The sequence below is a fragment of the Plodia interpunctella genome, chromosome 24, assembly GCF_027563975.2.
Source record: "Plodia interpunctella isolate USDA-ARS_2022_Savannah chromosome 24, ilPloInte3.2, whole genome shotgun sequence".
NCBI classification, from domain to species: Eukaryota; Metazoa; Arthropoda; class Insecta; order Lepidoptera; family Pyralidae; genus Plodia; species Plodia interpunctella.
In genome coordinates this window covers 5,728,973-5,753,612 of record NC_071317.1, presented here as the reverse complement: position 1 = coordinate 5,753,612, position 24,640 = coordinate 5,728,973, and the positions used below count along the sequence as shown (strand labels likewise).

Below are 24,640 nucleotides of genomic sequence, written 5' to 3'. Positions count from 1 at the left end.
TCATCATCATCATATCGAGTTATTACCAACAGTGATGTCAGATTTTATTCAAGTCGCCTAAAGGCATCTAGTGGCGGTTAGTCACAAACACACTAGTGAAAACTGAACTGTCCGTCAGTGTGCAGATTTCCTCACGATGTTTTCCTTCACCGGAAGCAAGTGGTGGTCTATGAAAACTACTATATAAGAGTCAGATTGGTATACAAACTCATATCGAACGAGTAGGATATGAACCTGAGACCTTTCGATCCACAGGCGGGCGTTTTAATCATTACACCACCACCGCTAAATAATTCTACTTCGATGCTTGATGATTTATATGCGATCGCCAGTTAGCTCCATTCACTTGTGAAATACAATTTTTAACTCTTTCTGATAGATATGATCACATATACGCTGTCAAAGACTTTATCAATAAGCGGCGAAACTTCTTGGTTAACGGTTTTATTGACTTGTAGCGCGTCGGATTATGCTCCCCGTGTGAACGTGAGAGCTATCATTCTTATATTGTCGTTGCATTCGTGGCTGCGACGTAAATCGTGTGTAAGAATGCTAAAATCACAACCACACATCTCGAAAGATGAGTCCAGTGCTAACAACTTGTTTACTCGTATTACAAAGCCTTCATTCCATTCAGTATACCAATACGTGTATTGCAAGCTTTCCAAACACTGATCACCTCGCTCAATATACTTAAATTTATACAAAAATCAACCTTACTACTTAGCACATAAAACATTATGTCGACCGCAAATTTTCAGTGAGAGCAACCTGCTTTTTTTCACAACTTTATATTTTGCAGTTATATTGTGAAAAATGTACCTTAAACACTGACACATAAGAGTTAAGGTAGTTGCTGTTAAATTGGTCGATGTTATGTGTTAGCTTACACGCGTTCATTCGGAAAATCGTGGTGCAATAAAAATGGTCGTTTTTTTTTAAATGAAAATATGGTGTGACGATCGTAAAAAAAGTAGAAAATATTTTTCGGCACCGAAACGCTAGTAGTTTGTAGCTTTGAGAACGTATAGTTTCCGAATACTTTGAATTTAGGATAAACTATTACCATTTGAATGATTTGGGTAATATGATCACACGGAGCAACACGTGTAGAGCAATTGTGACATACATTTTTGATTCAACATTAACACATGATGTAGCAACAGTATTTTCAAAGAGGGTAGTCTAAAGATAGGTAAAGAAGGTAGACTTCGGTCTAAAGTTTATATTCTAAATGGACCCGGAAAGCGTAACAGTAGTACTATAGGCGGCAGGGTCACGGCAGAGCCAGAAAAACGAGCAGGGCACTTTTAAAATGCTATATTAGGCAAAAAACACTGCGATAGATATATTTATCTTAAATTGTACAGAGAAAAAATGTGGGGAGACGCTCGTGCGCTTTCTCTGTTGCGAATCGACTGACAGGCAGCGAAAAACAGTACATTACTACTCTTATTCTATAATATAAATATTCAAAAGTTAACAAATTGTAATATTACTTGAGCGCGTCGCTAACAAGTACTATGTAACTTATTGCCGCCGACACACTAACTCAGGTACATTCCGACGCGAATGCATGAACATTTCAATGTATGCTTTTATTAAGCCAATGAGAAACAAGAAAACTAGTTTGGCAAGCTGCAGTGCGATAATGTGTAACCGACATGAAAAACCCAAGCACTTTACATATTTTACATGACCTAAGGTGACGTGAAGAAGCGGTGGTGGTGTAATGGTTAAGACGCCCGCCTGTGGATCGAAAGGTCCCAGGTTCGAATCCTACTCGTGCCACATGAGTTTGTATACCAATCTGACTCATGTATTGTAGTTTTCATTGACCACCACTTGCTTCCGGTGAAGGAAAAACATCGTGAGGAAACCTGCACACTTGTTGATTACTAACTTGTGTGTGAAATGGAGAAGACAATGGCAAACCACTCCATTAATAATGCCAAGAAAGTTTTTACGTGTGTTTCATTCCATGTAACGACCACGACCCAATCATGAGGACTATGAAGAAGAAGGTGACGTGACATGTTAGGACACTTGATACGACACGATGCCTTCTTCAGAATTATTATAGAAGGAAGAAAGAAAGACCAAGACATATTTACACCAAACAAATTAAAGAAAAAGTGGATCTCGCGTTGTATCAAGAAGTGAAGGAGTTGGCTTTGGAGAGAGAACAATGGAAGGAACTCCACCGACAAGAGCCTCGCTCTTAAATTACATGATGATAATGTAAAAATAGAAAAGTGAAAACGTTATGCACTTGAAATCAAAAATCAAAATCAAATCATTTATTCAGAAATTAGACCTTCACAGGCACTTTTTCACGTCATAATCTAAATTAAATGATGTTTACCAAAGCTACAAACTACTAGCATTTCGGAACGACCACTGCTGAGAAGAAATGCCGAAAGAAACTCATTCAAATAGTGTTGGTCCCTATTATGCCAGAAGGGCTTACCATTTTTTAAATATAAATTTATTTATAATTTTTTATCAGTAATATAACATGTAAGTACATAATAAAGTACATGGTCAAAAGGTATACTGAAACATATTATGATTGTGATCAAGTGCTGATGAAAGGAAAATATATATACTTATATATATATATATGTATAATTAACCAAACAAAAAAAAAACTTTTAATAAAAGATCGAGCTGACCAGTTCCCCCGGCAGCACCCGTTCACGAGTTGACGCGTGAGTCAGCCATCGCGAAGCTCAACCACAATAGAGGGAACCTCCCGACCCGATCCACGAGATGATACGAAGCAATCTTTAGATATATTATAGAAGAAAACGTAGAAGGGAGAAGTCTCAGGAAGACAGATATAGTTACACCGGACAAATATATTAAAAAGTGGGTGTCATGTCGTATCAAGAAGTGAAGGAATTAGCTGTGGAAAGAGAGCAACTGTAGCTGTGGAAGGAACTCCGACAAGAGTCTCGCTCTTCAATTAAATGATGATGAAGTTGACGTATTCAAAAGTTTAATATCTATGTATATTAAGATAGGCAATAGGTAGGTCATTTAAATATCCCCATGGGCACAGGCCTTCCTTACGGATGGATAAGGAGTTTAGGCCATGACGCACCATGCGAGCTCATTGCGGATTGGCGGGTTTTAACGACTGCAAATACAACCTGGACCAACGGTTTTACGTGCCTTCCGAAGCACGGAGGAGCTCGAGATAATTGTGGTCACCCGATCGTTGTGAGAGTGTCTTAACCGCCACTATCACTGGCCGAGCGGGCGACGGACCACTGCGACTGTTATTATGAAGAGGTAAGCGTTTGTGAGTTTGTTATTTTGAGGCGGGTGATCTAAGAAACTACCGAACCGATTTCAAAAATTCTTTCACCATTAGAAAGGTACATTATCCAAGATTGCTATAGGCTATATATTTTCTGTCAAAAATCCCACGGGAGCGAAGCCCAAGACAACATCTAGTGAAATATAAACAAATTTACTTGTCTCATCATAATGCGAGATTTTTAAAAGCGCTCCATTGAGTGTAGAATCTTTCAAAATGTTTTAAGGGCTCTCAATGCGGAGGAAGAACCTCCATTAATACTTAGAGAGCTATCTAAACCATCTTAGCGGAAGCCCGCGGGCGTTCATTTCCTGTTTCGGTTGTGATTCTAACACAGACTTAGAGAAAACCAATATAATTATGGTATAGAATGTTTTTAAACTTTCGCGCTTTGAATACAACTACATAATTTTAAGGGGACTTCGCGTGTGACTTGTGGCGTTTGGTTCCGCCCTAGAATAGGACCACTACATATCCTTCCGTGGATATGACGTATGAGACGTCTAAGAGACACACGGCCTAGACAGCGGGTAGACAACAATAGCATTCTCAAGGAGGGTTAATATCAGGTAGGCGGCCGGTTGTAAAATCATAGTCGAATATTTAACATTCTAAGGTATTTTTTTACGCTGACCCCGGGCTTCGCGGCTTCACAACCCCGAACGCAACATGCAGAGATTAGAGAGAATTACTTGCTGCACGAACCTAGCTGACGTTTCAACAGCGGCTGCTGTTGTTGCAGCTAGACTGGAGCATTTGCGATGTGTATTTCTAATATTTCCTTAGAGTGAGCACTATTATAACGTTTTAATGAATTAAATTAAGAATTCAATATTTAAAATGTATGTGAAATATCAAATCGATTGAGTAGAAAAAAATATGAACGGAAGCGGAAGTACATTCGCATTTATTATAAGTTGGGATGGGAGAGGTAATTGGCTTGTCTAGTGTCTGTACACCAATGTTCAACAAGAAAGCACTGAAATCCACTGAAATCTAAGACAAATTGTGGGTTTAATGTTAAATCCTTGTTTTCTACTCGAAAAAGTGCTATAAACGATGAGCTTTACTGTTCAATTTAACGTGTTCCAGGTTTTAGTCAATTATATAGTTAAGTGGATCCTGGGCTCCGAATCTTGATGGCTAGGAAACAATCAGAAAAACGCTCAGATGAAAGAGAGAGTCAATTCACTATGCACAAATTTGGAAAAGAATATTTCAATCGATACCTAATGTCAATTTAATTTCTGGTTCAACTTACCCAACATTTTGGTAACATGTAATTATTCCTCCCGTGGATACCGTACAAGGCGACTAAGGGATTAAAAGAAGCGTCCTAAAATCATTGCCGAATCTTCACAATTGAAAAGTAGGTAATTTTTTCAGGCTAAATATAAATTCAATTGAGAGAAATGATTTAAATCTCTCTCTCATTGAAGCATTTGCCTGGCTCCTTCCTTTGCCGCTAAGCGTTGGAGTCTAGGGTCTGCATAGACTCAGAAGCTAGACCTAATATATTTAGGTGCAAATATCACTGGATACTAACGTCACATCCAATCGATTGAGAAACCGTCATTAATTTTGCACCTTCTATTGATTTTCCGTATCCACGTACAGTCGACATCACAATCTACTCAATCTAAGTGCAATTTCGTCTTATTACCGTGGCGTAATGATGGCGTAATGAGGCAGGGCAATGGTATATGCGGTCGACTGAAGACTAGAATCAATCGATATTGATCAGACATGATCATATTTTAATGATGATATTAATGCCCACTCGTGCCACATGAGTTTGTATACCAATCTGACTCATTTTTAGTAGTTTTCATAGACCACCACTTGGTTCCGGTGAAGGAAAACATCATGAGGAAACCTGCACATTGGTGGACAGCTTAGTTCACTAGTGTGTATCCGACTGCTTGCCACTAGATGGCGGTAAGTAAAGGCGACTTGAATGAAATCTGACACCAGTGTTGATATTGGTGATAATGACGATTTTACAGGCAAACAGTGTAAATATATTTCTGAATTATGCGTAGAAAGGAGAGGGAAGCGGCGTGAGAAGGGGGGGGGGGTTAGGATAGGTTTGGTTAGGTTCGTTGTTGTAATAAAATGTAGCACCTATTATTGTAATATTATCTTTTACTTGTCGCTGTTATAATTAAAATATAATTAAAGGAAATTGATGGTTCATTTATACCAGGTACAACTTAGGTGGGTCCTACCGTCGGGAAATCTCCACGTTGGCTCGATGATTTGAAGGTTTGCTTCTGTCACTTGATCTTTTGATTGGGCGATAGCGGCGTCTGACAAGTTATTGGGCTGGTGCACCCTGGGCGACGGTTAATAACTCCCCGTTATTAGGGGTCTTGTTAGCAGTTGGCAAATGTTCTGGCATAGGGGTGGGAACTTCAGGGTCTAGCAATGGATCCCTGCTCGACATTGGGGTCCGGCAAAGGCCATATTTCATCGCCGATAAAATTGGAAGGAGAGCCGCTGCCTGCGGTCTGCTTCCAGACTGGATGGCATGCGGCTTGCCTGGTTGGTGCCGCAAGGCAACGCCGGGGGGCGTCGTGGTAGAATGTTCGCGATCCCATGGCGCCCCCATTAACGGCATGTGCGGAAACGCCGAAGGGGGGTTTAGTGGGTAGTCCGGGCACTCGGCCCGGGAGTCCCACACTCATTGCGTAAATGCATTCTCCATGCGTAAAAAAAAAATAAAAGAGGTACAACTTAGGTGGACAAAACCAGGTGCAGAAGCTAACAATTCCGTGTCTCATCTACGTGTTAGCAAATATCCCGAGCTAATATCCTGACGTCATACTTCTGCCATTAATCATAAGTTCGGTGGAGCATTGCAAGTCATGCATGATTCAGGAAATTGGGTGATAACTCTATTTTGTTATAGCTCCTTGTGGTCTTCAATAGTATAATATAATATCATATTATTTGGTGATAACTCTATTTTATTACAACTTCTTGTAGCCTCTAATAATGTGTGAGTGACCTTTAAATGGTCGAATGTTTCTTAAATTTAGTACCTATTTTGTATGTATGGCTGTTGGTCTTCCTAATAAATATAATATAATATAAATACATATATTTAAAAAATATTTTTAAAATTACATATTGTGTGAAATTATAGGAGACTAGCTGCGCCCCGGGGATTCGCACCCGTGGGAATTTCGGGATAAAAGGTATGTATTATTCCAGATTATATTCTACCCGTTTTTTCGAAATTTTAACAAAGCCATTTTTTGGACGTTAGAAATTCTATCGGAAAATTCTGAATCCTATCCAAAATGGCGCATAAATTGATACTTTTATGTGTGCCAAAAACAAAACGAGCGCAAATACCATCAGCCCACATACTCCCTTGTTGAGACCAACAGACCATAAAAGCCTTTACTATGGCGCGAATTCAAACAAAATTATTTCTTTGAACCCCTACTTTCATCTTTACATTGCAAGTTAAAGTTCTAGGTACAGGGAGGCTTTATACATTGGCAATATTTTGTTTACATGCTCAGTCCATGATTCTGAACAACTTTTAGTATGGGAGTAAATCAGAAATCGCGAAAATAAAACTCAGCTGTCATATACACAATTAATTAATACCTAACTTGTGGAAAATGTATGGATCAGCTGATTTTTTTTTTCGCGATTTCATTGTTGCTTCCATACGAAAAGTTGTTCAGTACAATGGACTGAGCATGTAGATAAAATAATTCTTTAATGTATAAGAAATCACCCTGTATACAATATCGCATACTTGCGGAATATTATGGATAAAATGTGCTGAAGCCATTTTATTTCTTAGACGACAGGAAATAAGCATAAGGGTTTGTTCACGACGGACGAAAATAGACCACTATTTCAAATTCAAATTCAAATTCAAATCATTTATTCAGAAATTAGACCTTCACAGTCACTGCTTCTCGTCAATTTTTATATTTATAGTTATTTCTAAGCTTCTTTCTAGTTAGTAAGCTACAAACTACTGGCATTTCGGAACGACTAATGTTTCTCTCACTGTCTGTGTGGTCGAGCTTGTGGAATATTATGTAACTGTAACTAGCTTTTGCCCACGGCTTCACCAGCGTTTATTGTGTAAAGTAACCTATGTTTGTCAAAATCTTGGATTCTAAGCAACGTATCGCGATGAAACCTATAGCAGATTTTAAGTTAGACCATATTCAACTGTGGAAACCGCATCAAATTCCATTCAGCACTTTTTGCGTGATGCTCGAACATACATACAGACAGAAAGACAGATAAAAAAATCTGGAAAAAAATTATTTTGTCTTCAGGGACTTCATTAAAATCTGATACTAACAGTTCGATAAGACAGAATGGACAATCATAAAAACATTAAAATATAATATAATTTTAAGCTCCAATAAAAAAATTGTTCTATTTTCGTGACAAAACTACACTAAAATGTACACTGCAAGTTTGTAAAAAATAACCTACGTTACATCAAACTGAAGCCATGTTTTTTAATTATGATAAAATTATTAACTTTTGTGACAGGTTTAAAAAAGAGAGCAATGTCTAGAACTGAAGCCATTTTTTATTACGGTAAAATTATTAAGTGGTGTGTGTACAGCCTTATATAACAATCCATAAAGCTCGCTTCCGTATCCCGTTTCCAGGCATTTCGCCGGATATTGATCCGGTTTCTGCCGTAACCCATGATAATTGCGGGTTTTTATTACCAGACCATATTTTTTTTGCTGTCGACGAGAATATTATGTTAAGTTAATATAAAATAATATTATATTATAACAATTTCCGTCAAGGCCGAAATATTAGCATATGGTTTATATGCTTCCTTGAATTGTGGTTCCACCCTATAATAGGACCACTCCATATCTCCTGGACGAAACGTAAGAGACGAGCTAGGGAAACAGCCTTGACAGCTAGGTTTGCAAGTAGGGACGTCGTTAAAACTTGCTGGTTAAATTAAATATGTATTACAAACGGTAATCAATATGATTTTATTCACAATATCAACAATCCACACAGTCATTTCGTAAAAAAACCACAACACTATATACAATACGCCATATTGATAGAATTTAGACTATTGTACTCTTTTTAAAAACTGTATATAACGACTGTGTTCGCAACACATATGAAGTAGATCCACACTGAAACAAAAAAGTGTCAGTTTAATCTACCTATTCTATTAATGCCATTGTATGACGTGTTATTATTGTCATGTTTTTATTATACTAACATTTTACAAATTTAATAATGATCTTGCAAAATATATAACCAATTTGATTGCTTACGCGTCAACACATCTGATGGCAAGGAATTAGAACGGTTCCCTGCCAGCACCGGCCCACGTACGTAGTAGCTACGGACCTCCCAAAATCTAACCTATTTGACATTGTATACATACATACTAATAACAATTTATATAATTTTGTGTTGACTAGGATGCAGGTGTTTTGGATATTATGACTGTTAATATATAAATAAATAAATGTACCACTGCAGGGGCAAAATGAACGACCATTGTTTCTTGTTTAAACATTTATATAATAATCGCTGGCATCCATCAAGTGATTTTGAAGCGGTGGTTGCGTAATGGTTAAGACGCCCGCCTGAGGATCGAAAGGTCTCAGGTTCGTATTCTGCTCGTGCCATATGAGTTTGTATACCAATCTGACTGATAGTAGTTTTCATAGACCACCACTCGCTTCCGGTGAAGGAAAACATCGTGAGGAAACCTGCACTGGTGGACAGTTTAGTTCACTAGTGTGTATGCGACTACCTGCCACTAGATGGAGTAAGTAGTCCTACAAGTCATGTCAGGTACTTTTAGGCGACTTGAGTAAAATCTGACACCAGTGTTAGATATGAAGATGAAGTGACTTTTTATTTTTTATGAAAGCAGTAATTCATATTAGTACTATACATCTACATAAGTAGTATTTATATCTACTTTTAAAATATTTTATTTTTTAGCAGCCAAATAGACATGCCAGATGGAAAGCGGTCGCCGCAGCCCACACCTAAAAATATACTATATGTCTATTCATAAGCGGCACAGTAAATATATTTTTTATATTACATAACTTTTTTAATTGAGTAATTAAACATATTTTCAACACTAAAACTAAAAAAAAAAATTACTGCGTTGAAACTAAAATTTAAATAATAAATATCCACACAAAATTCCGTCGAGCACGTCTGAACGAGGCAGGGTTCCAAGAATGCTGGCAGTATTACCTCGCTGTATAGTTTTTGAAGTTAAAAAATTAAGTTTTAAATGATAATAAGGTAGCAATGTCATTAGTATTTTCTTTGCGAATTTGAAGACACGTCAACACACAACACACGTCCTTCTAATTTTTAATATATGTATAAGACCTATATTTGTTTGAAGTTTGTTGCGCCGCTTCTTCTTCACCTGCGCTTTGGAAGCCGGCAGTAGACATAGTTTAAGTAATTTTTTGACGTCAACAAGTGATGTATATAGAATGTGAATTTAAAGAATTTTGAATGTGAATTTAAACAATTAACAATGAAACTATCCTGTCCATTAGAACTAAAACAGATATTAAATGCACCAACACGTTCTCTACATACTGGTGCATTCAACTGTTAGTTTTGCAAACTAATTCATCATTAAAGTTTATGTAGTTTGCAGCCTCTTGAGAATTACTATATAATATAAAATTTGACATGAAAAAGTACATGTGAAGGTCCAATTTCTGAATAAATAATTTTAATTTAGTGAATGTGTTTGTTGTCTTCACTGTATATACATATGTGCATATAATAAAATTGTATGCGTCATGTCTTTATATAGGAAATATGTATGTATTTAAAAAAATAATTATATGGGGTCTTTATGGGACTAATAGAAGCCAAAACATTTATCGACCGATTGTTATGAAATTTGGTAGACGGGTAGAATATAACCTGGAATAGCACAAGGTAGTTTTTATCCCGAAATTCCCACCAGAGCGAAGCCCCGGGACGCAGCTAGTAGAGTATATTTTGGTTTAACGTCTTAGTATTAGTGTAACATATTATATTTATTTTAGTTAAAGAAATAAACTTTGTAATAATAAGGTGACAAAGGAATGTCTCAGCTTCTGTTATCGCCAACAATAATTGGTTGGAAAGGTTTTTAAATATCAGTATATATTTATCTTACCACAATACCAAATTTCATAAAAATTAGCTCAGCTTTTTGTGCGTGAACATACTCGGATGGTTCTCAGGGCGTTTCGACCGCTGCGGCCGCGCTGCCATTACAATGTTTCAGATTTTAACAAAGACTGGATTAGTTTTACTATCTGACTCCAAAATAATTAATCTGAATTGGGGCGATGTCAATTTTATGAACGATTATTGGAAACGATTAATTCTTCATGAAAATTGACTGATCGTAATAACAGCGCGCAAACTTTCGCATTTTTATCGGTGGTATTGTACCTATTTATTAGCGAAAATCAGTCACTTACGTGCGAAGAAGCTGCTCATCAGAACAAGCACGGCCGAGCCGGACAACCAGTCCAAAGGGTATAGCGCACATTTGCTTTTTGCTACACACTCCGCCCCAGTTAGGATCACTATTAAAAACCCAATCATGGTCGCGAGAAAGATAATCCATACAAATAGTTGTATGAAACCCTCTTGACTCTGTGTAGAAATATAACATGTGAATATCTACTTCTTAAAGTCGTCATGGTTATTTATGTGGGCTTCATGTGGCTACTTTTGTTGTTTTGTCGTTTGCCTTGTCCTTCATTGAATGAATGAATGAATGAATGAATCATTTCTTTCTTCGTCAAGGACTTCCAAGGACCATGTGGAAAGAAGAGTAAAAAAATGTGGGACAGCGTCACCACATTTATAGATGAGCCATTGACTGAACTGCATTACAGACACAGTGGTTGTAGTACAGTTCTGGTACAGTTCTAGTAGAATTTTAGTTTAGTTTTGGTACAGTTCTGTTACAGAACTGTAACAGAACTGTACTGGAGTACAGTTCTAGTAGAATTTTAGTTTAGTTCTGGTACAGTTCTGTTACAGAACTGTAACAGAACTGTACTGTGTACTGGAGTACAGTTCTAGTACAGTTCTAATACAGTTCTAGTACAGTTCTAGTACAGTTCTATAACAGTTCTAGAACAGTTCTAGTACAGTTCTAGTACAGTTCTGGTACAGTTCTAGTACAGTTCTAGTACAGTCCTAGTACAGTTCTGGTACAGTTCTAGTACAGTTCTGGTAGTTTTGGTATAGTTCTGATACAATTCTAGTACAATTACGAACTAATGTGTATGTGGCTGCTTACAGATAGCGGAAAGGGACTGTTTTATTTTACACTATGTAGTGATAGTGATGTCTGTCTGTCAGCATTTTAACTAAATATTATATATTTCTAATAATCAGACTTACAGTAATAATAGCGAATATTAATATGTAACCCATGACTATGAAAATCATAGCTATTGCTGTCAGTCCTAATATGTTTAAAAAAAGGACGTTGTCAAGAACTTTCATTGGAGCTGAAAACAAACATTTATTTGTACAAATATCGAATTTGACGCAAAATAATACTAAAATAATACAATCCATACATATATGCATATTGCACACATAAGTGTGAACTTTATGAGAAATGATTTTCGAAATTGTTATGGTAACGGATAAAGATATGTTTTAAACCATGCTTACAGTCCACTTGTTGCGCCATAATGAATTGCTCATAATTAGCTTGAGACACTCTTTCCAAGGTACTCAACGAAATCACACCAGACATCTAAAAAAAAACATGTTCCTAAAATGTTTATTGCATGAATAAACAAGAAAGTGAGGCTGTAGAAATCTTCTTCCAATTAGTGTAACGGGTTCGAAAACAGATTCAATTTGGACAGAAATTACATCCTAATACATCATATTTATATTACATCATATATATATATATATATATATATATACGTTGGGTACTTTTCAAGATGTAAGCATATATATATATATATATATAGAGACAGACAGATAGCGGAAAGCGACTAGGTTTATACTATGTAGTGTTTATATATATATATATATATATACGTTGGGTACTTTTCAAGATGTAAGCATATATATATATATATATATATATATATATATATATATATATATATATATATATATAGAGACAGACAGATAGCGGAAAGCGACTAGGTTTATACTATGTAGTGTTTATATATATATATATATATATATATATATATATATATATATATATATACGTTGGGTACTTTTCAAGATGTAAGCATATATATATATATATAGAGACAGACATTTATTTATTATTTATTTTATTTTTATTTAGACAGATAGCGGAAAGCGACTAGGTTTATACTATGTAGTGATTATATGTCAGTTGTGAAGCCTCCTTAGAACATGATTCCCGTCGGCTTCCCTTGGCAGATTCTAACATATATATATTTAATTATTAACAATAATAGCTTAACCCCACGACCTACTCTTTCACAAAAATCTATTACCCATATTAGAAAAAAGAAGGTAACCCTAACTAACAATGGGACTAACAATGTTCAAATGAGTTTGTTTCGGCATTTCTTCTCAGCAGTGGTCGTTTCGAAATGCCAGTAGTTTGTAGCTTGGGAGAAATAACTATAAATATAAAAATTGACATGAAAAAAGTGCCTGAGAAGGTCTAATTTCCGAATAAATTATTTAAATTTGATTTGAATTTGAACAAAAATCCATCTGGTAGCTTTTGAGTTATCACGTTCATATACTGGTCAGTGGGGACATTTTTGTAATATATATTGTAAGGATAAAGATCATTTTTTTTCAAAATAGTATAAATATTACTTACTATAGTTAATACTGCAATATACAGACAGCCAAGACGAAGGCTTATCACAAAGCAACAATTATTGACTTCAGGAAAAATCTCGCACATTTTGAAAACAAAAAATTTTTTGACAATTTTTATAAGATTTATTTATCAAATATTTAATTCATGTCTGTATTTTTAATTAGTTAGGTAATGATTTTTCTGTTTTGTTGAATTAATTTTGGTATATAATTTGACGTTGGCAATAAAACATTACTTTTACAATGATAGATGTCACGAAAAAAAACAACGCTAAGGAGACTAGAATTCACTTAAATACAAGTTGGATGCGCCCTGCGCATAAAGAAAACAGTTGGCAAACTTAAATTTACATTCATTTTGTATGAAATTGATTGCTAATATAAGTTTGTTTCTTTTTTTTCTGTAATTTAAGTTCAAATTATAACTTTTAGGATTTTTCCCTTTATATCCTCCAGTCTAGGTTAAACATTGCTGCTAATTAAATATTTGGTAAAAATGAAAATTAAAATGAATTCAAATTGCGTCTCAATCCTTTTTTTACTTAATACACAAAAATATTCAAATTGTGAAAAATGTAGATTAGGTCTTTAGACACTTTAAATTGGCTTGCATAAATCGTTTCCTATTTACGTACGTAAATAATATGTTATGGTTGGATTTACTTGTATACTTAATGATTGTATGAATATAATGTTTTTTTAAAGACTGTCTACTTTACTTACTAAATGTTTAAGTCGTGGTGGGTAAACCCAAGGTCCTTCTGTAGCTGTTGATTATTAGAAGTGGATATGGCAATACTGAAATAATGAAACAAATACTTTAAATATTAACACGAAACACTGTGACGCTTTTATATGGTGAAACTGGAGTGATTTTGATGAAATTAAGTATGAAAATAGTCAAAGACAAGACGTAATTAAATTTTACCGTCGGAATTTGTGCGGTACTAAGCTAATATAAATTTTATGATTTTGGAAATGCATTCTTTCGCAAGAAACTTGACGGATCGTAATGACAGCGCGGCCACAGCGGTCGAAAAACTATGATAACCGCCCAATAGTAGCTATATAAAATATACTCACATATGACTCCAATCAGACAAGCACCGACATGAGCATAAGAGGCGATTCTATTTTCTTTTTTGCAAAATATAGCAAATGCCATACAAAATATCAGATGTAATACTGCAGTGGACACGACCATCCAAAAGTGCGTGCGCAGTATTCGGTCTTGGGTGGGTTTGTCCTGCATAAAAAATAATATTGTTAGGCATGTTTTTAAAGCTTTTATTCTCTGTCTCATCTCCGCTTGTTCCCAGTTTCGTTAGGGGCTGTGACGCCGTGAAACCTGGGGTAAGAGAAAAAAATTGCATTAAAATTTTGAAGATTCGGGTGTGATTTTATAACCGGCCGTATGCCTGACGGCTACCTTCGTCGGGAATATAATTTTACAGGCTCTTAAAGGAACTATATACATACCGGCACACACAATATCTTTCTCTAATTTGCGAAAACTGAAAATAAATCTTAATAAATTTCATTCGGGAAAAAGAGATAGATATATTCCCGTGGAAAATTAACAAAGTTAGTTTTATATTACCTATACTAGGGTAATTATAGTACCTTACAGAAGGATAGCCATTCCACAAATAGCAGTATACATGACGTGAGCCACAACAGTTGAAGTATTACAAACCAATATTGGAACACTATATCGTTTTTAAAGCCCATTTCCTGTGGTCGTATCATTACATAAAGCAAGATTGGAGCGAAAAATATCTGTAATAATTTAAAAAAAAAACTGTCAATAAGACTTTTTATTTTTTTCTTTTTATTGTTTGGCAGGTAATAGACCTTTCAAAAATAGGCAATGCACGTGTGATACTATCGATTGCGTTTCGATTGACTATCGATAGTTTGAGGAAAAGCAATAGTATCGATAGCCGGGTTAGGTGCAATACTATTGATAAAGAGCAATATTATCGATAGTATCGAACTGTTATGACGAGAAGACTATCGATAGTACCGATAGTATTGTGCTGATTAGATAAGCCGCGGGAAAAGGTTAGTAGATATGCTAGGTTTTAGGCTTCATATTAGAATGCTAGGTATCGATACTATCGATAATATATCTAACATTTCAGGGCATAACTATCGATAATACTATCGATAGTTTTGCCTTCTCGTCACAACAGTTCGATACTATCGATACTATCTATAGTATATATACACTATAAATATACTTATGTTTGAGACGGGTAATATCCGAAACAAACGAACCGATTTCAAAAATTCTTTCACCATTAGAAAGGTACATTATCCAACATTACTATAGGCTATATTTTACTTCAAAATTTCCACGGGAGCGAAGCCCCGGGCAACATCTAATTCCAATATGATATATATAAAAGAAAGATGATATCATCTTTTATATATATCATGTGGGTTTTATATATATCATATGATGATATGGGTACTTACTAAACCAAGTTTTGCAATAATCTCAAAAGCGTTTCTTAGAGGTATTGTCTTGCCACAGCAGGACTTTTGCACAGTCGGTAAGGAATTTAGGAAATCTTTTTTTACAACAGACATTACGTATGAATATATTCTTTGCCAATGATTTTGCCATATTGTGCATGGATTTTTAGGTTATGTATCATCAAATTTTGCGAAATAAACATGGAATAATCGAATCAAGGAGGTTATGTTTTCAATGGAAAGGAAATGACAATGTCTAGGTTACTAGTTTTTTTTTTTTCAGTGAACACAGAGGCTTTGACATTATTTTAAAAAGGTTAGGTATTTATTTATTCACGTTACAGATTATAAATCTGTTAAAAGTACTTCGTACGGAATAGGTACTTACGTAAGGATCACACAGATACCTGTGTATCTGTGTGTGTGTATAATAACAGTAATGTTTTTATATCTGTGAAGGATCATTATCTTTTTCAAGTATGGTGATCAAAGAAATTGGAATTTGGTAATAAACGTGATTCCCAACCAATATTAATATTAAAATATAAATACGAAAGTAATTTTGTTTGTTACCTCTTCACGCTCTACTCATCTAATCTCCCTGAAATTTTGTGTACATGTAATTTGAAGTATGGAAAAGGACATACGGGACAAATGGGAACAGTTACATGTACCCCTGTTCCCGTGTGGAATTCACGCGGGCGAAGTCGATTTATCTACTCAACCAATCTTCTTGAAATTTCTCATACATATAGTTAAAAGTACTGGGAAGGACATAGGCTTCAATTGCAGGAAAAAGTACATTTCATTCCTGTGCGTGGGTTCACGCGAAGGCTGCTAAAAACTAGTGAAAATATAATCGAAACTTCAACGCTTTATTGACAAAACATTCACAATTTTTATAACACAACACAACCATTTTCATTCTTATTATTTACAATATTTATGTTGGTAAATCTATCACAGGTTTAGAATATCGGTCGTCGCCAGGTATACCAAAGACATGCGCAGACTATTTGCTACTATCACGAAATATATTGTCACTGGAAAAAAAAAAAATCAATTTCATTAAATAATTAAATATACAAAAGAATGTGTTTAGAAATGCCAGTAGTTTATAGCTTTTTAAGAAATTACTATTTAAATTTTGACGTGAAAAAGTTCTCGTGAAGCTTATAATTATTGAATAAATGATTTGTATTTGAAAATAAAATGAGGGCGCTATTCTTGCCTGGCGACACTATGCGAGATTTGTTTGGACGGTTAAAATTGGTTACCAAACACCCAGGTGTTGACCGTCCTATTTGATATTGCAATGACAAAAAAGTATAGATCATCTAAAAAACCGTACAAAGTGGAGAAGTAATGTGATTTTGTTTAAAGGATTTTGTTTAAAGGTTCAAGGATATACACAGAAGTGAAAAATATTCATACATGACGACTAAAGACTAGTGGACTGCAATGTGGACAATAGACACGATATATTTCATTCAGAAACTCTCACAGGAGTCCTATGCGAGATGCAAAACAATATTTTATAACTCTCAATCATTTTATTGACAAATAAAACAGGACAACAATTGCTTACTTATCACGGCAGAATGCAGCACCTAAATACGGTATTTTGACAGTCCGCTCGGTTTGTGCATCATGGAAGTTTTGCGCTTGTGCTGCCATCTGTGTGCCCATTGACACTAATCTAGTAGCGTGTTTGTGTAAGTTAGGTATATAAGGGAGCGGCGAAGACTGTTTGCAACCACCACGAAATACATGGTTACTGAAACGAAAGAAAGGAAGAGTATGAATATATCATTGAAGGAAAGAATCAATGAGAGGAAAATATGTTTTTAAACAAAAATAAAAGAAAATAATAGTTCTGAATAACTTTATGGTCAAGTTTTGAAACGGGCTGTCCTGACTGTGTGTAATTACATTATTTTATAACAAGGGAAGCACAAATAATAGAAAAGAAAATCCATAAAGGAATGGCAATAGTAAACTGAACAATACTGATAATAATAACTTCAAAGAGCAAAAGAGAGAGGTTTGTACAAATTGTCGCATATCCTATCAAGAAATTTCACAACGACTAAATGAGACTACATTGACACGAAGACGCGAACTTTTACACGAAGATTTGAACGAAGTATTTGAATCACTGTGCTATATAGCGGCTATAGCATTAAATTAGTAAGTAAACCAATCCATAATGTATTTTTTCTCGCAAAATGTTATGCTGGCCACACAGAATCGCCGAACTCTGAACGCCGAGTGCATGAACATGCGTAGTTTGTACGAGTGCTTTTATTTACCGCAATAAAATACCAGCAATGTATGCCGAATCAGCTTCCGAGAAATAGTCCGCGAAATGTGTATCCATCAATACAAATAATGGTAAGTTAATAAGGGCTAATGCTAGAGAATTAGCCGCTAGAGTCGCTGATGTGAAAAGTTCATTTTCAAACAAAATTTACGTTTGTGTTGTGTTTCAAAACTTAGAAAACGAACCATCGGCGCCTAAAGCCGCAAATTCGCTGTACCTGTTGTGATACTCACGTCCAATATTACAAACAATGAGTCCGCACAGTACCCAGCCAGCTACAAAGCAGTCAGAGTGGATGAAGAAGCACATAAATGCCAGGACAAGGAACAGCAGAGACACAACTATGGAATATATGCACGCGCCCCATTGGTAAACTTCAATCAGCATTGGCATGTTCTGAAAATTTCAATTAATATACAGAAGGCCTTCCACGAAACATACAAACTAACTGTCTACATGCTGTCTTTTTACGGCAAAAATCCATATCGTGCAAAAAAAGAGAGATCGTGTGGATGCAATGACGTATTTTATGTTTCATGGTAGTTCCTCAGGATCGAGTAAGAAACACTATGGCACTAGCACGCTTACGGTAATTTAATCCCAGCTAAAGAGAGTTGAGTTATATTGTTGTGCAGCTCATAGATAGAAGGGGTAGGCAAACTGCAGGATCAAAAATTCAAAAAGTTTGTTTGGGTTAATATTGTTTGAATAATTATAATCTGGCCTGCGTCGCTACTGTTGAATTTGACGACCGTGTGATGTGACCTTTCTAGTCACAGGCGTCTCTCTCTCTCTCTCTCTCTCACACACACATACACACACACACACACTTTTGATTATCTACTTACACAGCAAGACCCGATGATAAGCATCATGCTGACAATGCACAGCATGATGGATATGGCTCCGAGTATGACCTGGAGGACCATTTCTGTGACACTACTGTAGTAGGAGAGGAACTGCTCCAAGTCCCAGAAGCCTTTAGTATTGTTGACATTTGGCGCGAAGATTAGACCGACGATCTGGAAATTATAGACACTTAAGTAGTACCATGTTACTACTTTTCTTGTAGACTAGACTTTTGCAGCCGACCGTAACTGTGTGGTTTTTTATCATGGCCCTAGAATGAGACCAACCGCCCCATGTTCTCCTGTTGATGTTGTAGGAGTCGCCTAAGAAAAATCCTTGATAGGCAAACCATAGCATTGTCAAGGAGGGTCGACGTCAAGCAGGCGGCTGGTTGTAAGATCACAGCTGGATCTTACAACTTAGGGTTTATTTTATATATGCTGATCCCGAAATTTGCCCTGAATGAAACCGAGAACACGCGATGTTGGAAGAAAGAAGTACATTAATTGTTTATCTCTATACTAATTTCAAAAGACAAAATAAAAACGGTTTCCTTGCACCCCGCGAATTTTCACAGTGATTAAAGTGAAAACTTCAAAAAGGACAGCAGCTTGGGCGAAAAATTGCCAAAATTCCCTTTACAGGATCGAGCATCAATCATAAGGTCCCAGGGGATATTTCCGTGAGTGCCCAGCGCTCCGTTAATATTTTAGGGAGAAAAATGCCGGTCTTTTGTTTTTGTATCGATAAACAAAATTAAATATATCCTAGACTATCGCACGCTAGAGATATCGCATTACATTCTTATTCTTTACTAGATAGACAGAGCCAAGGCTCATGAGATTCGAAAACTGGTTTCTTTCGATCTCCAACATATTTTGGGTTATTCTTTAAGCTGACTATTCTTGATGCTAATGTAAACAACAATGTATGAGAAGACTATATATGAGAAGAGAGACAATAGAGTCAAGAGGACAATCATCATTATCAGTCTACCCTTATCTCACTCTATGTGTGGTCGGTACAGCGTGTCAGTCTCCTCCACTTCTCCCTGTCCGATATAAACCGATCTGTTACTTCCTTTTTAGCCATGTCCAGCCTAACGCACTCAATCCACCTCTTCTTCGGCCTGCCCTTACTTCATTTCCCATTCAATTTCGAATCCATAACCTTTCTTACAATATTATTTTTCTCCCTTCTCATAACGTGACTATACCATCGAAGCCTATTACTGTGAATATATAAAACTACTTACAAACGAAAACATGGCTATCATAACAGTGCCAGCTCTTAAGAAGCAGCAAAAGCAACAGCTTATTACTGTAGGTAGTCTGTCCATGTACTTCATTCTGATATTGTTGTAAGCACTTGTATATTTTAAAAGGATATCATGAAACACACTAGAAATTTCGTTATTTCAAGTTTCATTTATAAACTTTTCATTTTGTAAATTTTCGGCAAATTAACATGACGTTCGCTGTTCTTGTTTTTGATCGATTTATGTTTTTTTTTTCTATGTCTATGCTTTGTAGATTGAGAAAACTATAGACATAGTCAAATATTCCATTTTATCCTACTTAAATATAAATGCGAAATTTTGTGAGGATATATAAATAGATAAATATTAGGACAAATCACACAGATTGAGCTAGCCCCAAAGTACTCGTAAGTTCGAGACTTGTGTTATGGGATACTAACTCAACGATACCATACCATATTTTATAACAAATATATATACATAGGAAAAGATCATTTTCCATCATGACCCGACCGGGGTTCAAACCCGGGACCTCTCGGTTCAGGAGCAAGCACCTTACCACTGCGCCACCGAGGTCCTCACTGTGTACTGTGTATATGTATGTTTGTTACCCTTTCACGCGGAATCTACTGGACGGATTGTTATGAAATTTGGTACACGGGTAGAATATAACCTGAAATAACACATAGGGTACTTTTAATCCCGAAATTCCAATGGGTATCTTAATATTTTATCCCTAATCGTCTGCCAGCTACCACGACCTCTCGAGTATTGAATATTTCAATACCAAGAGTGCACTCGGGATTACGTGAGTCTGCATTTCATGAAAGACTCTCAAGAAATTTCTAAATAAAAATTCCTACCAAAAACACATTCATAAAAATTACTTATTTGTTTCATGTCGTACATATTTATAAGTAATTAATCAAGGCAAACTTGTGATTCATTAGTAACACAGGTACTCCGATCATGGCATACTTTGATCTAAAATTTGTTCGTATTGATATAAGGCTCGGGTTGAGCTAAATTATTTACATTTCAGAATTCATTACGAAAAGGTAACGTTGCGATGATATTGCTGTCTTGCGACTATACCATACTTTTAAATTATTTATTTAAACTAATCTAATCCTATGGTCCAATGGCTGTGAACCAAATGGTCTCAGGTTAGAATCCTACTCGTGCCATATGAATATACCAATCTGACTTATGTATAAGCAGTTTACAAAGACTTGCTTCTGGTAAATGACTGAGGAAACCTACACACTGCTAGACTCTAAGTTTAATAACGTACAACGACACGAAAGGCTATGCCACTTCCACGTGGTCCTAGCAGAAGGGACATCTAAGGCTTGATATCGTCAGGGAAGGAGACGCGTGCTAATGGTCTGAAAACTAAATATGGCGCGCGAAGTAGAGAAGTACCTTCGGCTAGATCTCAGATGACAGGGAATCTGCACTTCTATTTTTCAGTTTTCAGCTCTGCTCTCAAAATCAAATTATTTATTCACAAAATAAGATCTACACGAGCACTTTTCTCGTCATATTCTAAATTAAATAATATTTACCACCATAGATACTTGCATTTCAGAACGGCCACTGCTGTGATGAAATGCCGAAAGAAACTTATTGATTGGTCCCTGTCATGCTAGAAGGGCTTTCCATTTTCTTCTTGGTTATATAATACTATATTGCCAACTACCCATAGTCTTCACGTTCAAAGCTCTTCCTCTTTCTCTTTCAAATGACCGTTTTTCCGCTGACTTCAGTCAACTTAGGCTCCACTTTTCTACATTTTCTCTATTCTTTCTCCAAGCCAGCACATCTTAGGTTTACTTCTTCTAATTCACAGGAAAGTGCCCCGTGAAGGTTCACGTCAATTTTTATATTAAATACAAACTATTGGCATTTCGGAACGATCACTGCTGAGAAGAAATGCCGAAAGAAACTAATTTGAACAGTGTTGGTCCCTATCATGCCATTATTGTCTCACAATTTTTTTTTAATTATATGAAAGTACATAATATATCACAATACATAGTCAAAAAGTATATCAAAACAGGTTATGATTGTGATTCGAGTGCTGATATCCTTCTGCTAAGAATAGATGGAAGCTACATCCTTGCAGCATACCTTGATGACATGAAGACAGAACTTTTGGGTTATCACTTTTGGAAATCGATGCTACCTGTATAAAAATCTCCAGTTTGCTTGGTACGCCCTTAGGGGGTGATCCCATCAATTTGCATCGAAATAGACCGTCACTAACTCGAGCAAGCGTTCATTATACCAGACACGATATACAGCATACTAAATCACACAAACTCATTGCAAACTGGTCCCTATGTTCGTTGCATATGGGTCAATACAGGACCACACGACGTGATTTCGACGGTACGTCCCTGAGCAAAAATTAACATAATTTGACCAAAACCCAAAGGTTTATGGATTTTAGTAATTCGATAAGGTGAGTGATGTTAGTTGTATATTAATTTATCGGATAGATTTTAACCTTGGTGTAGAAAAAGGGTGTTATGTATTTAAAATGCGTGACATGTTGGATTACACTTGGTTTTCTGGTAAGCTTCGAAGAGTTGACTGGCAGAGAATGTGTTATGGGAAAATCCATCTACTGTTAGCTATCGAAACTACAATAAAGTTTGAATAAAAGAGCATTTATATACAGCTACCGTAGTCACGTCTATATCCTTTACGGGTTATACAGAGCCAAGAGTTGTTAAACTCATATGATGAATCATACGATTACTGAACTCACTAGTGAACTTAAACTGTCAACTAGTGTGCAGTTTTCCTCACGATGTTTTCCTTCACCGGAATCAAGTGGTGGTCTAAGAAAACTACTATGCGTGAGTCAGATTGGTATACAAACTCATGTGGCACGAGTAGGATTCGAACCTGAAACCTTTCGAATTCAGACCGACGGTTCTATCACTGTACCACCACCTACAAGATACTTGAATTAGGTATTATATAATCTGTGAATATGTTCAGAACCCGAATACCCAATCGAAAATATCCACCGATAAGAACGTTGATTGAACTAGAACAGTTATTCTCAAACGTGCGCCGACTTCGCGGAGCGTCAACAGATCGGGAACCATTGAAATAGGGGGCGTGACCTGAATACCTGGCCAAGAGTGAGTCGGGATTCCAGGGAGCAAGAGAAGCAAAAAAATATTTGACAAAATTAATTGTTTTTTATTATTATTTGTTTAGATTGATTTAGCTTTAAATATATTTGTACTAAATATCAAGTTCTTGGAGCAGAGGCGAACGGGGATTGGATTGTACGAACACACCTTCGCATTTATTGGTATATTAGTGTATATTATTTCAAAAATATTTATCCAAGCTTTATTGCACAAAGATACAATTTGTAACGATTTTATTTGATAGACAAAATAAAAAAAACCCCGACTTTCAATATTCATTTCGCTACAACTTTTGAACGGCTGAATCGATTTTCATAAAACATAGCTAAGAACACTCGGGATAAAATTATCTATGACATAAAAAAAAAATCTAAACCAAAATCGGTCCATCCGTTTGGGTTAGCTAATATTCCACAGACAGACAAGTTAAACTTATAACAAACTAACTTTTAAACCCCGACGCCAGATGATGTTGTAAGGAGTTATAACATCTTTTGGCATCAGGGTTTAAAAAGGCGTATTCGTACATGATGCATCATCATATTTTTCTGACCTAGATAAAAAAATCAATCACGCCTTTAGCCTGGCTTTGTACATCTTTCATTGGGTGGGTTAATAAGACTAACAGTTCTCCTAATACCGACAAAGCTACCCGGATCCGCTCCGATTGTGGGTTTCAGTTGATTAATCTCCGTGTACAGTTGCGCATGTGATCCTTTTGACAATGTCAGCATATTTAGATAGATCCTTAGGATGGGATTTTCATTGGAAAAGCTCTCATAAAAAGTTGCCTGCCATGTCTGTCTGTTTCTAAGCATTCCTGTTTTAAACCACGCATATGATTTTGATGCAGTTTCGCTGTTGATTAAAAAAATGGCCAAGTCGATCTATTTATTTAAAACCTAAAAGATTTTTAATATTGATATGATAATAACTTGCGTAATAACTTAAGACAGAAGGTCCCTTAAGTAGGGACTAAATAAATTAATCGACTTGGTAACGTGGATCTCACAACTTTTTACGGTAGAAAAACTGAGCTGCGTCTTGTGTTTTTTCCTGAATGTTTTTGATGGCAGCTCACTTATTTTTGTAGTCATAAGTCGAATTTGTATGAAAAGTAGTATTTTTTTCATATTTCAACATATTTTCCTATGGGAATATTGTTCAATTTCATGGGCTGAACATACACTTTCCATTATACTGGTACAATGATTCACTAACTGCAAATGTAACTTTGTAATTTCCTATATTTATATGGAATTACAAAGTTATTAATGCTGTTGGTGTATCCAGAAAAGTGGACCGAAATTCCAAAATATTTAGGTTTTTCCTTGATTTACACACTAAACACTAATTGTATTCTAAAT

At 35.9% G+C, this 24,640-nt stretch overlaps 2 protein-coding genes across 4 annotated transcripts; both read right to left on the bottom strand.

Moving 5' to 3' along the window:
* Positions 1–7,881: 7,881 nt before the first annotated feature.
* On the bottom strand, positions 7,882–13,464 carry LOC128680609 (uncharacterized). Of its 2 annotated transcripts, none has more exons than XM_053763867.2 (5): positions 13,188–13,459; positions 12,032–12,116; positions 11,753–11,862; positions 10,816–10,993; positions 7,882–8,481 (listed from the first exon to the last, which is right to left on the bottom strand). In XM_053763867.2, exons 1-5 carry the CDS (start codon positions 13,272–13,274, stop codon positions 8,429–8,431), a joined length of 513 nt encoding a protein of 170 aa, XP_053619842.1. In that variant the 5' UTR covers positions 13,275–13,459; the 3' UTR covers positions 7,882–8,428. The 2 variants fall into 2 exon arrangements, with proteins under 2 accessions (XP_053619842.1, XP_053619841.1); XM_053763866.2 differs by lacking the exon at positions 7,882–8,481 and adding an exon at positions 10,501–10,596 and having other exon boundaries at positions 13,188–13,464.
* Positions 13,465–16,531: 3,067 nt separating this feature from the next.
* On the bottom strand, positions 16,532–20,322 carry LOC128680443 (uncharacterized). 2 transcript variants are annotated; one of them, XR_008405858.1, is made up of 5 exons: positions 20,098–20,322; positions 18,842–19,015; positions 18,227–18,389; positions 17,259–17,447; positions 16,532–16,713 (listed from the first exon to the last, which is right to left on the bottom strand). XR_008405858.1 is itself a non-coding variant. In XM_053763599.1 (4 exons), the coding sequence occupies exons 1-4, from the start codon at positions 20,188–20,190 to the stop codon at positions 16,631–16,633; spliced, it is 513 nt and encodes a 170-aa protein (XP_053619574.1). In that variant the 5' UTR covers positions 20,191–20,322; the 3' UTR covers positions 16,532–16,630. The 2 variants fall into 2 exon arrangements, 1 of the variants encoding a protein (XP_053619574.1); XM_053763599.1 differs by lacking the exon at positions 17,259–17,447.
* Between the last annotated feature and the right edge of the window lie 4,318 nt (positions 20,323–24,640).

Coding starts and splice junctions, on each gene's coding strand:
- LOC128680609 (XM_053763866.2), bottom strand. CDS start 13,274: ATGTGCGAGATTTTTCCTGAAGTCAATAATTGTTGCTTTGTGATAAGC. Junction 10,994..11,752: donor TAATATTCGCTATTATTACT/GTAAGTCTGATT, acceptor ATTTCTACACAG/AGTCAAGAGGGTTTCATACA. Junction 10,597..10,815: donor GATGAGCAGCTTCTTCGCAC/GTAAGTGACTGA, acceptor TTGTAATGGCAG/CGCGGCCGCAGCGGTCGAAA.
- LOC128680443 (XM_053763599.1), bottom strand. CDS start 20,190: ATGAAGTACATGGACAGACTACCTACAGTAATAAGCTGTTGCTTTTGC. Junction 19,016..20,097: donor TGATAGCCATGTTTTCGTTT/GTAAGTAGTTTT, acceptor TATAATTTCCAG/ATCGTCGGTCTAATCTTCGC. Junction 16,714..18,226: donor CATTGTTTGTAATATTGGAC/GTGAGTATCACA, acceptor TTTTTTTTCCAG/TGACAATATATTTCGTGATA.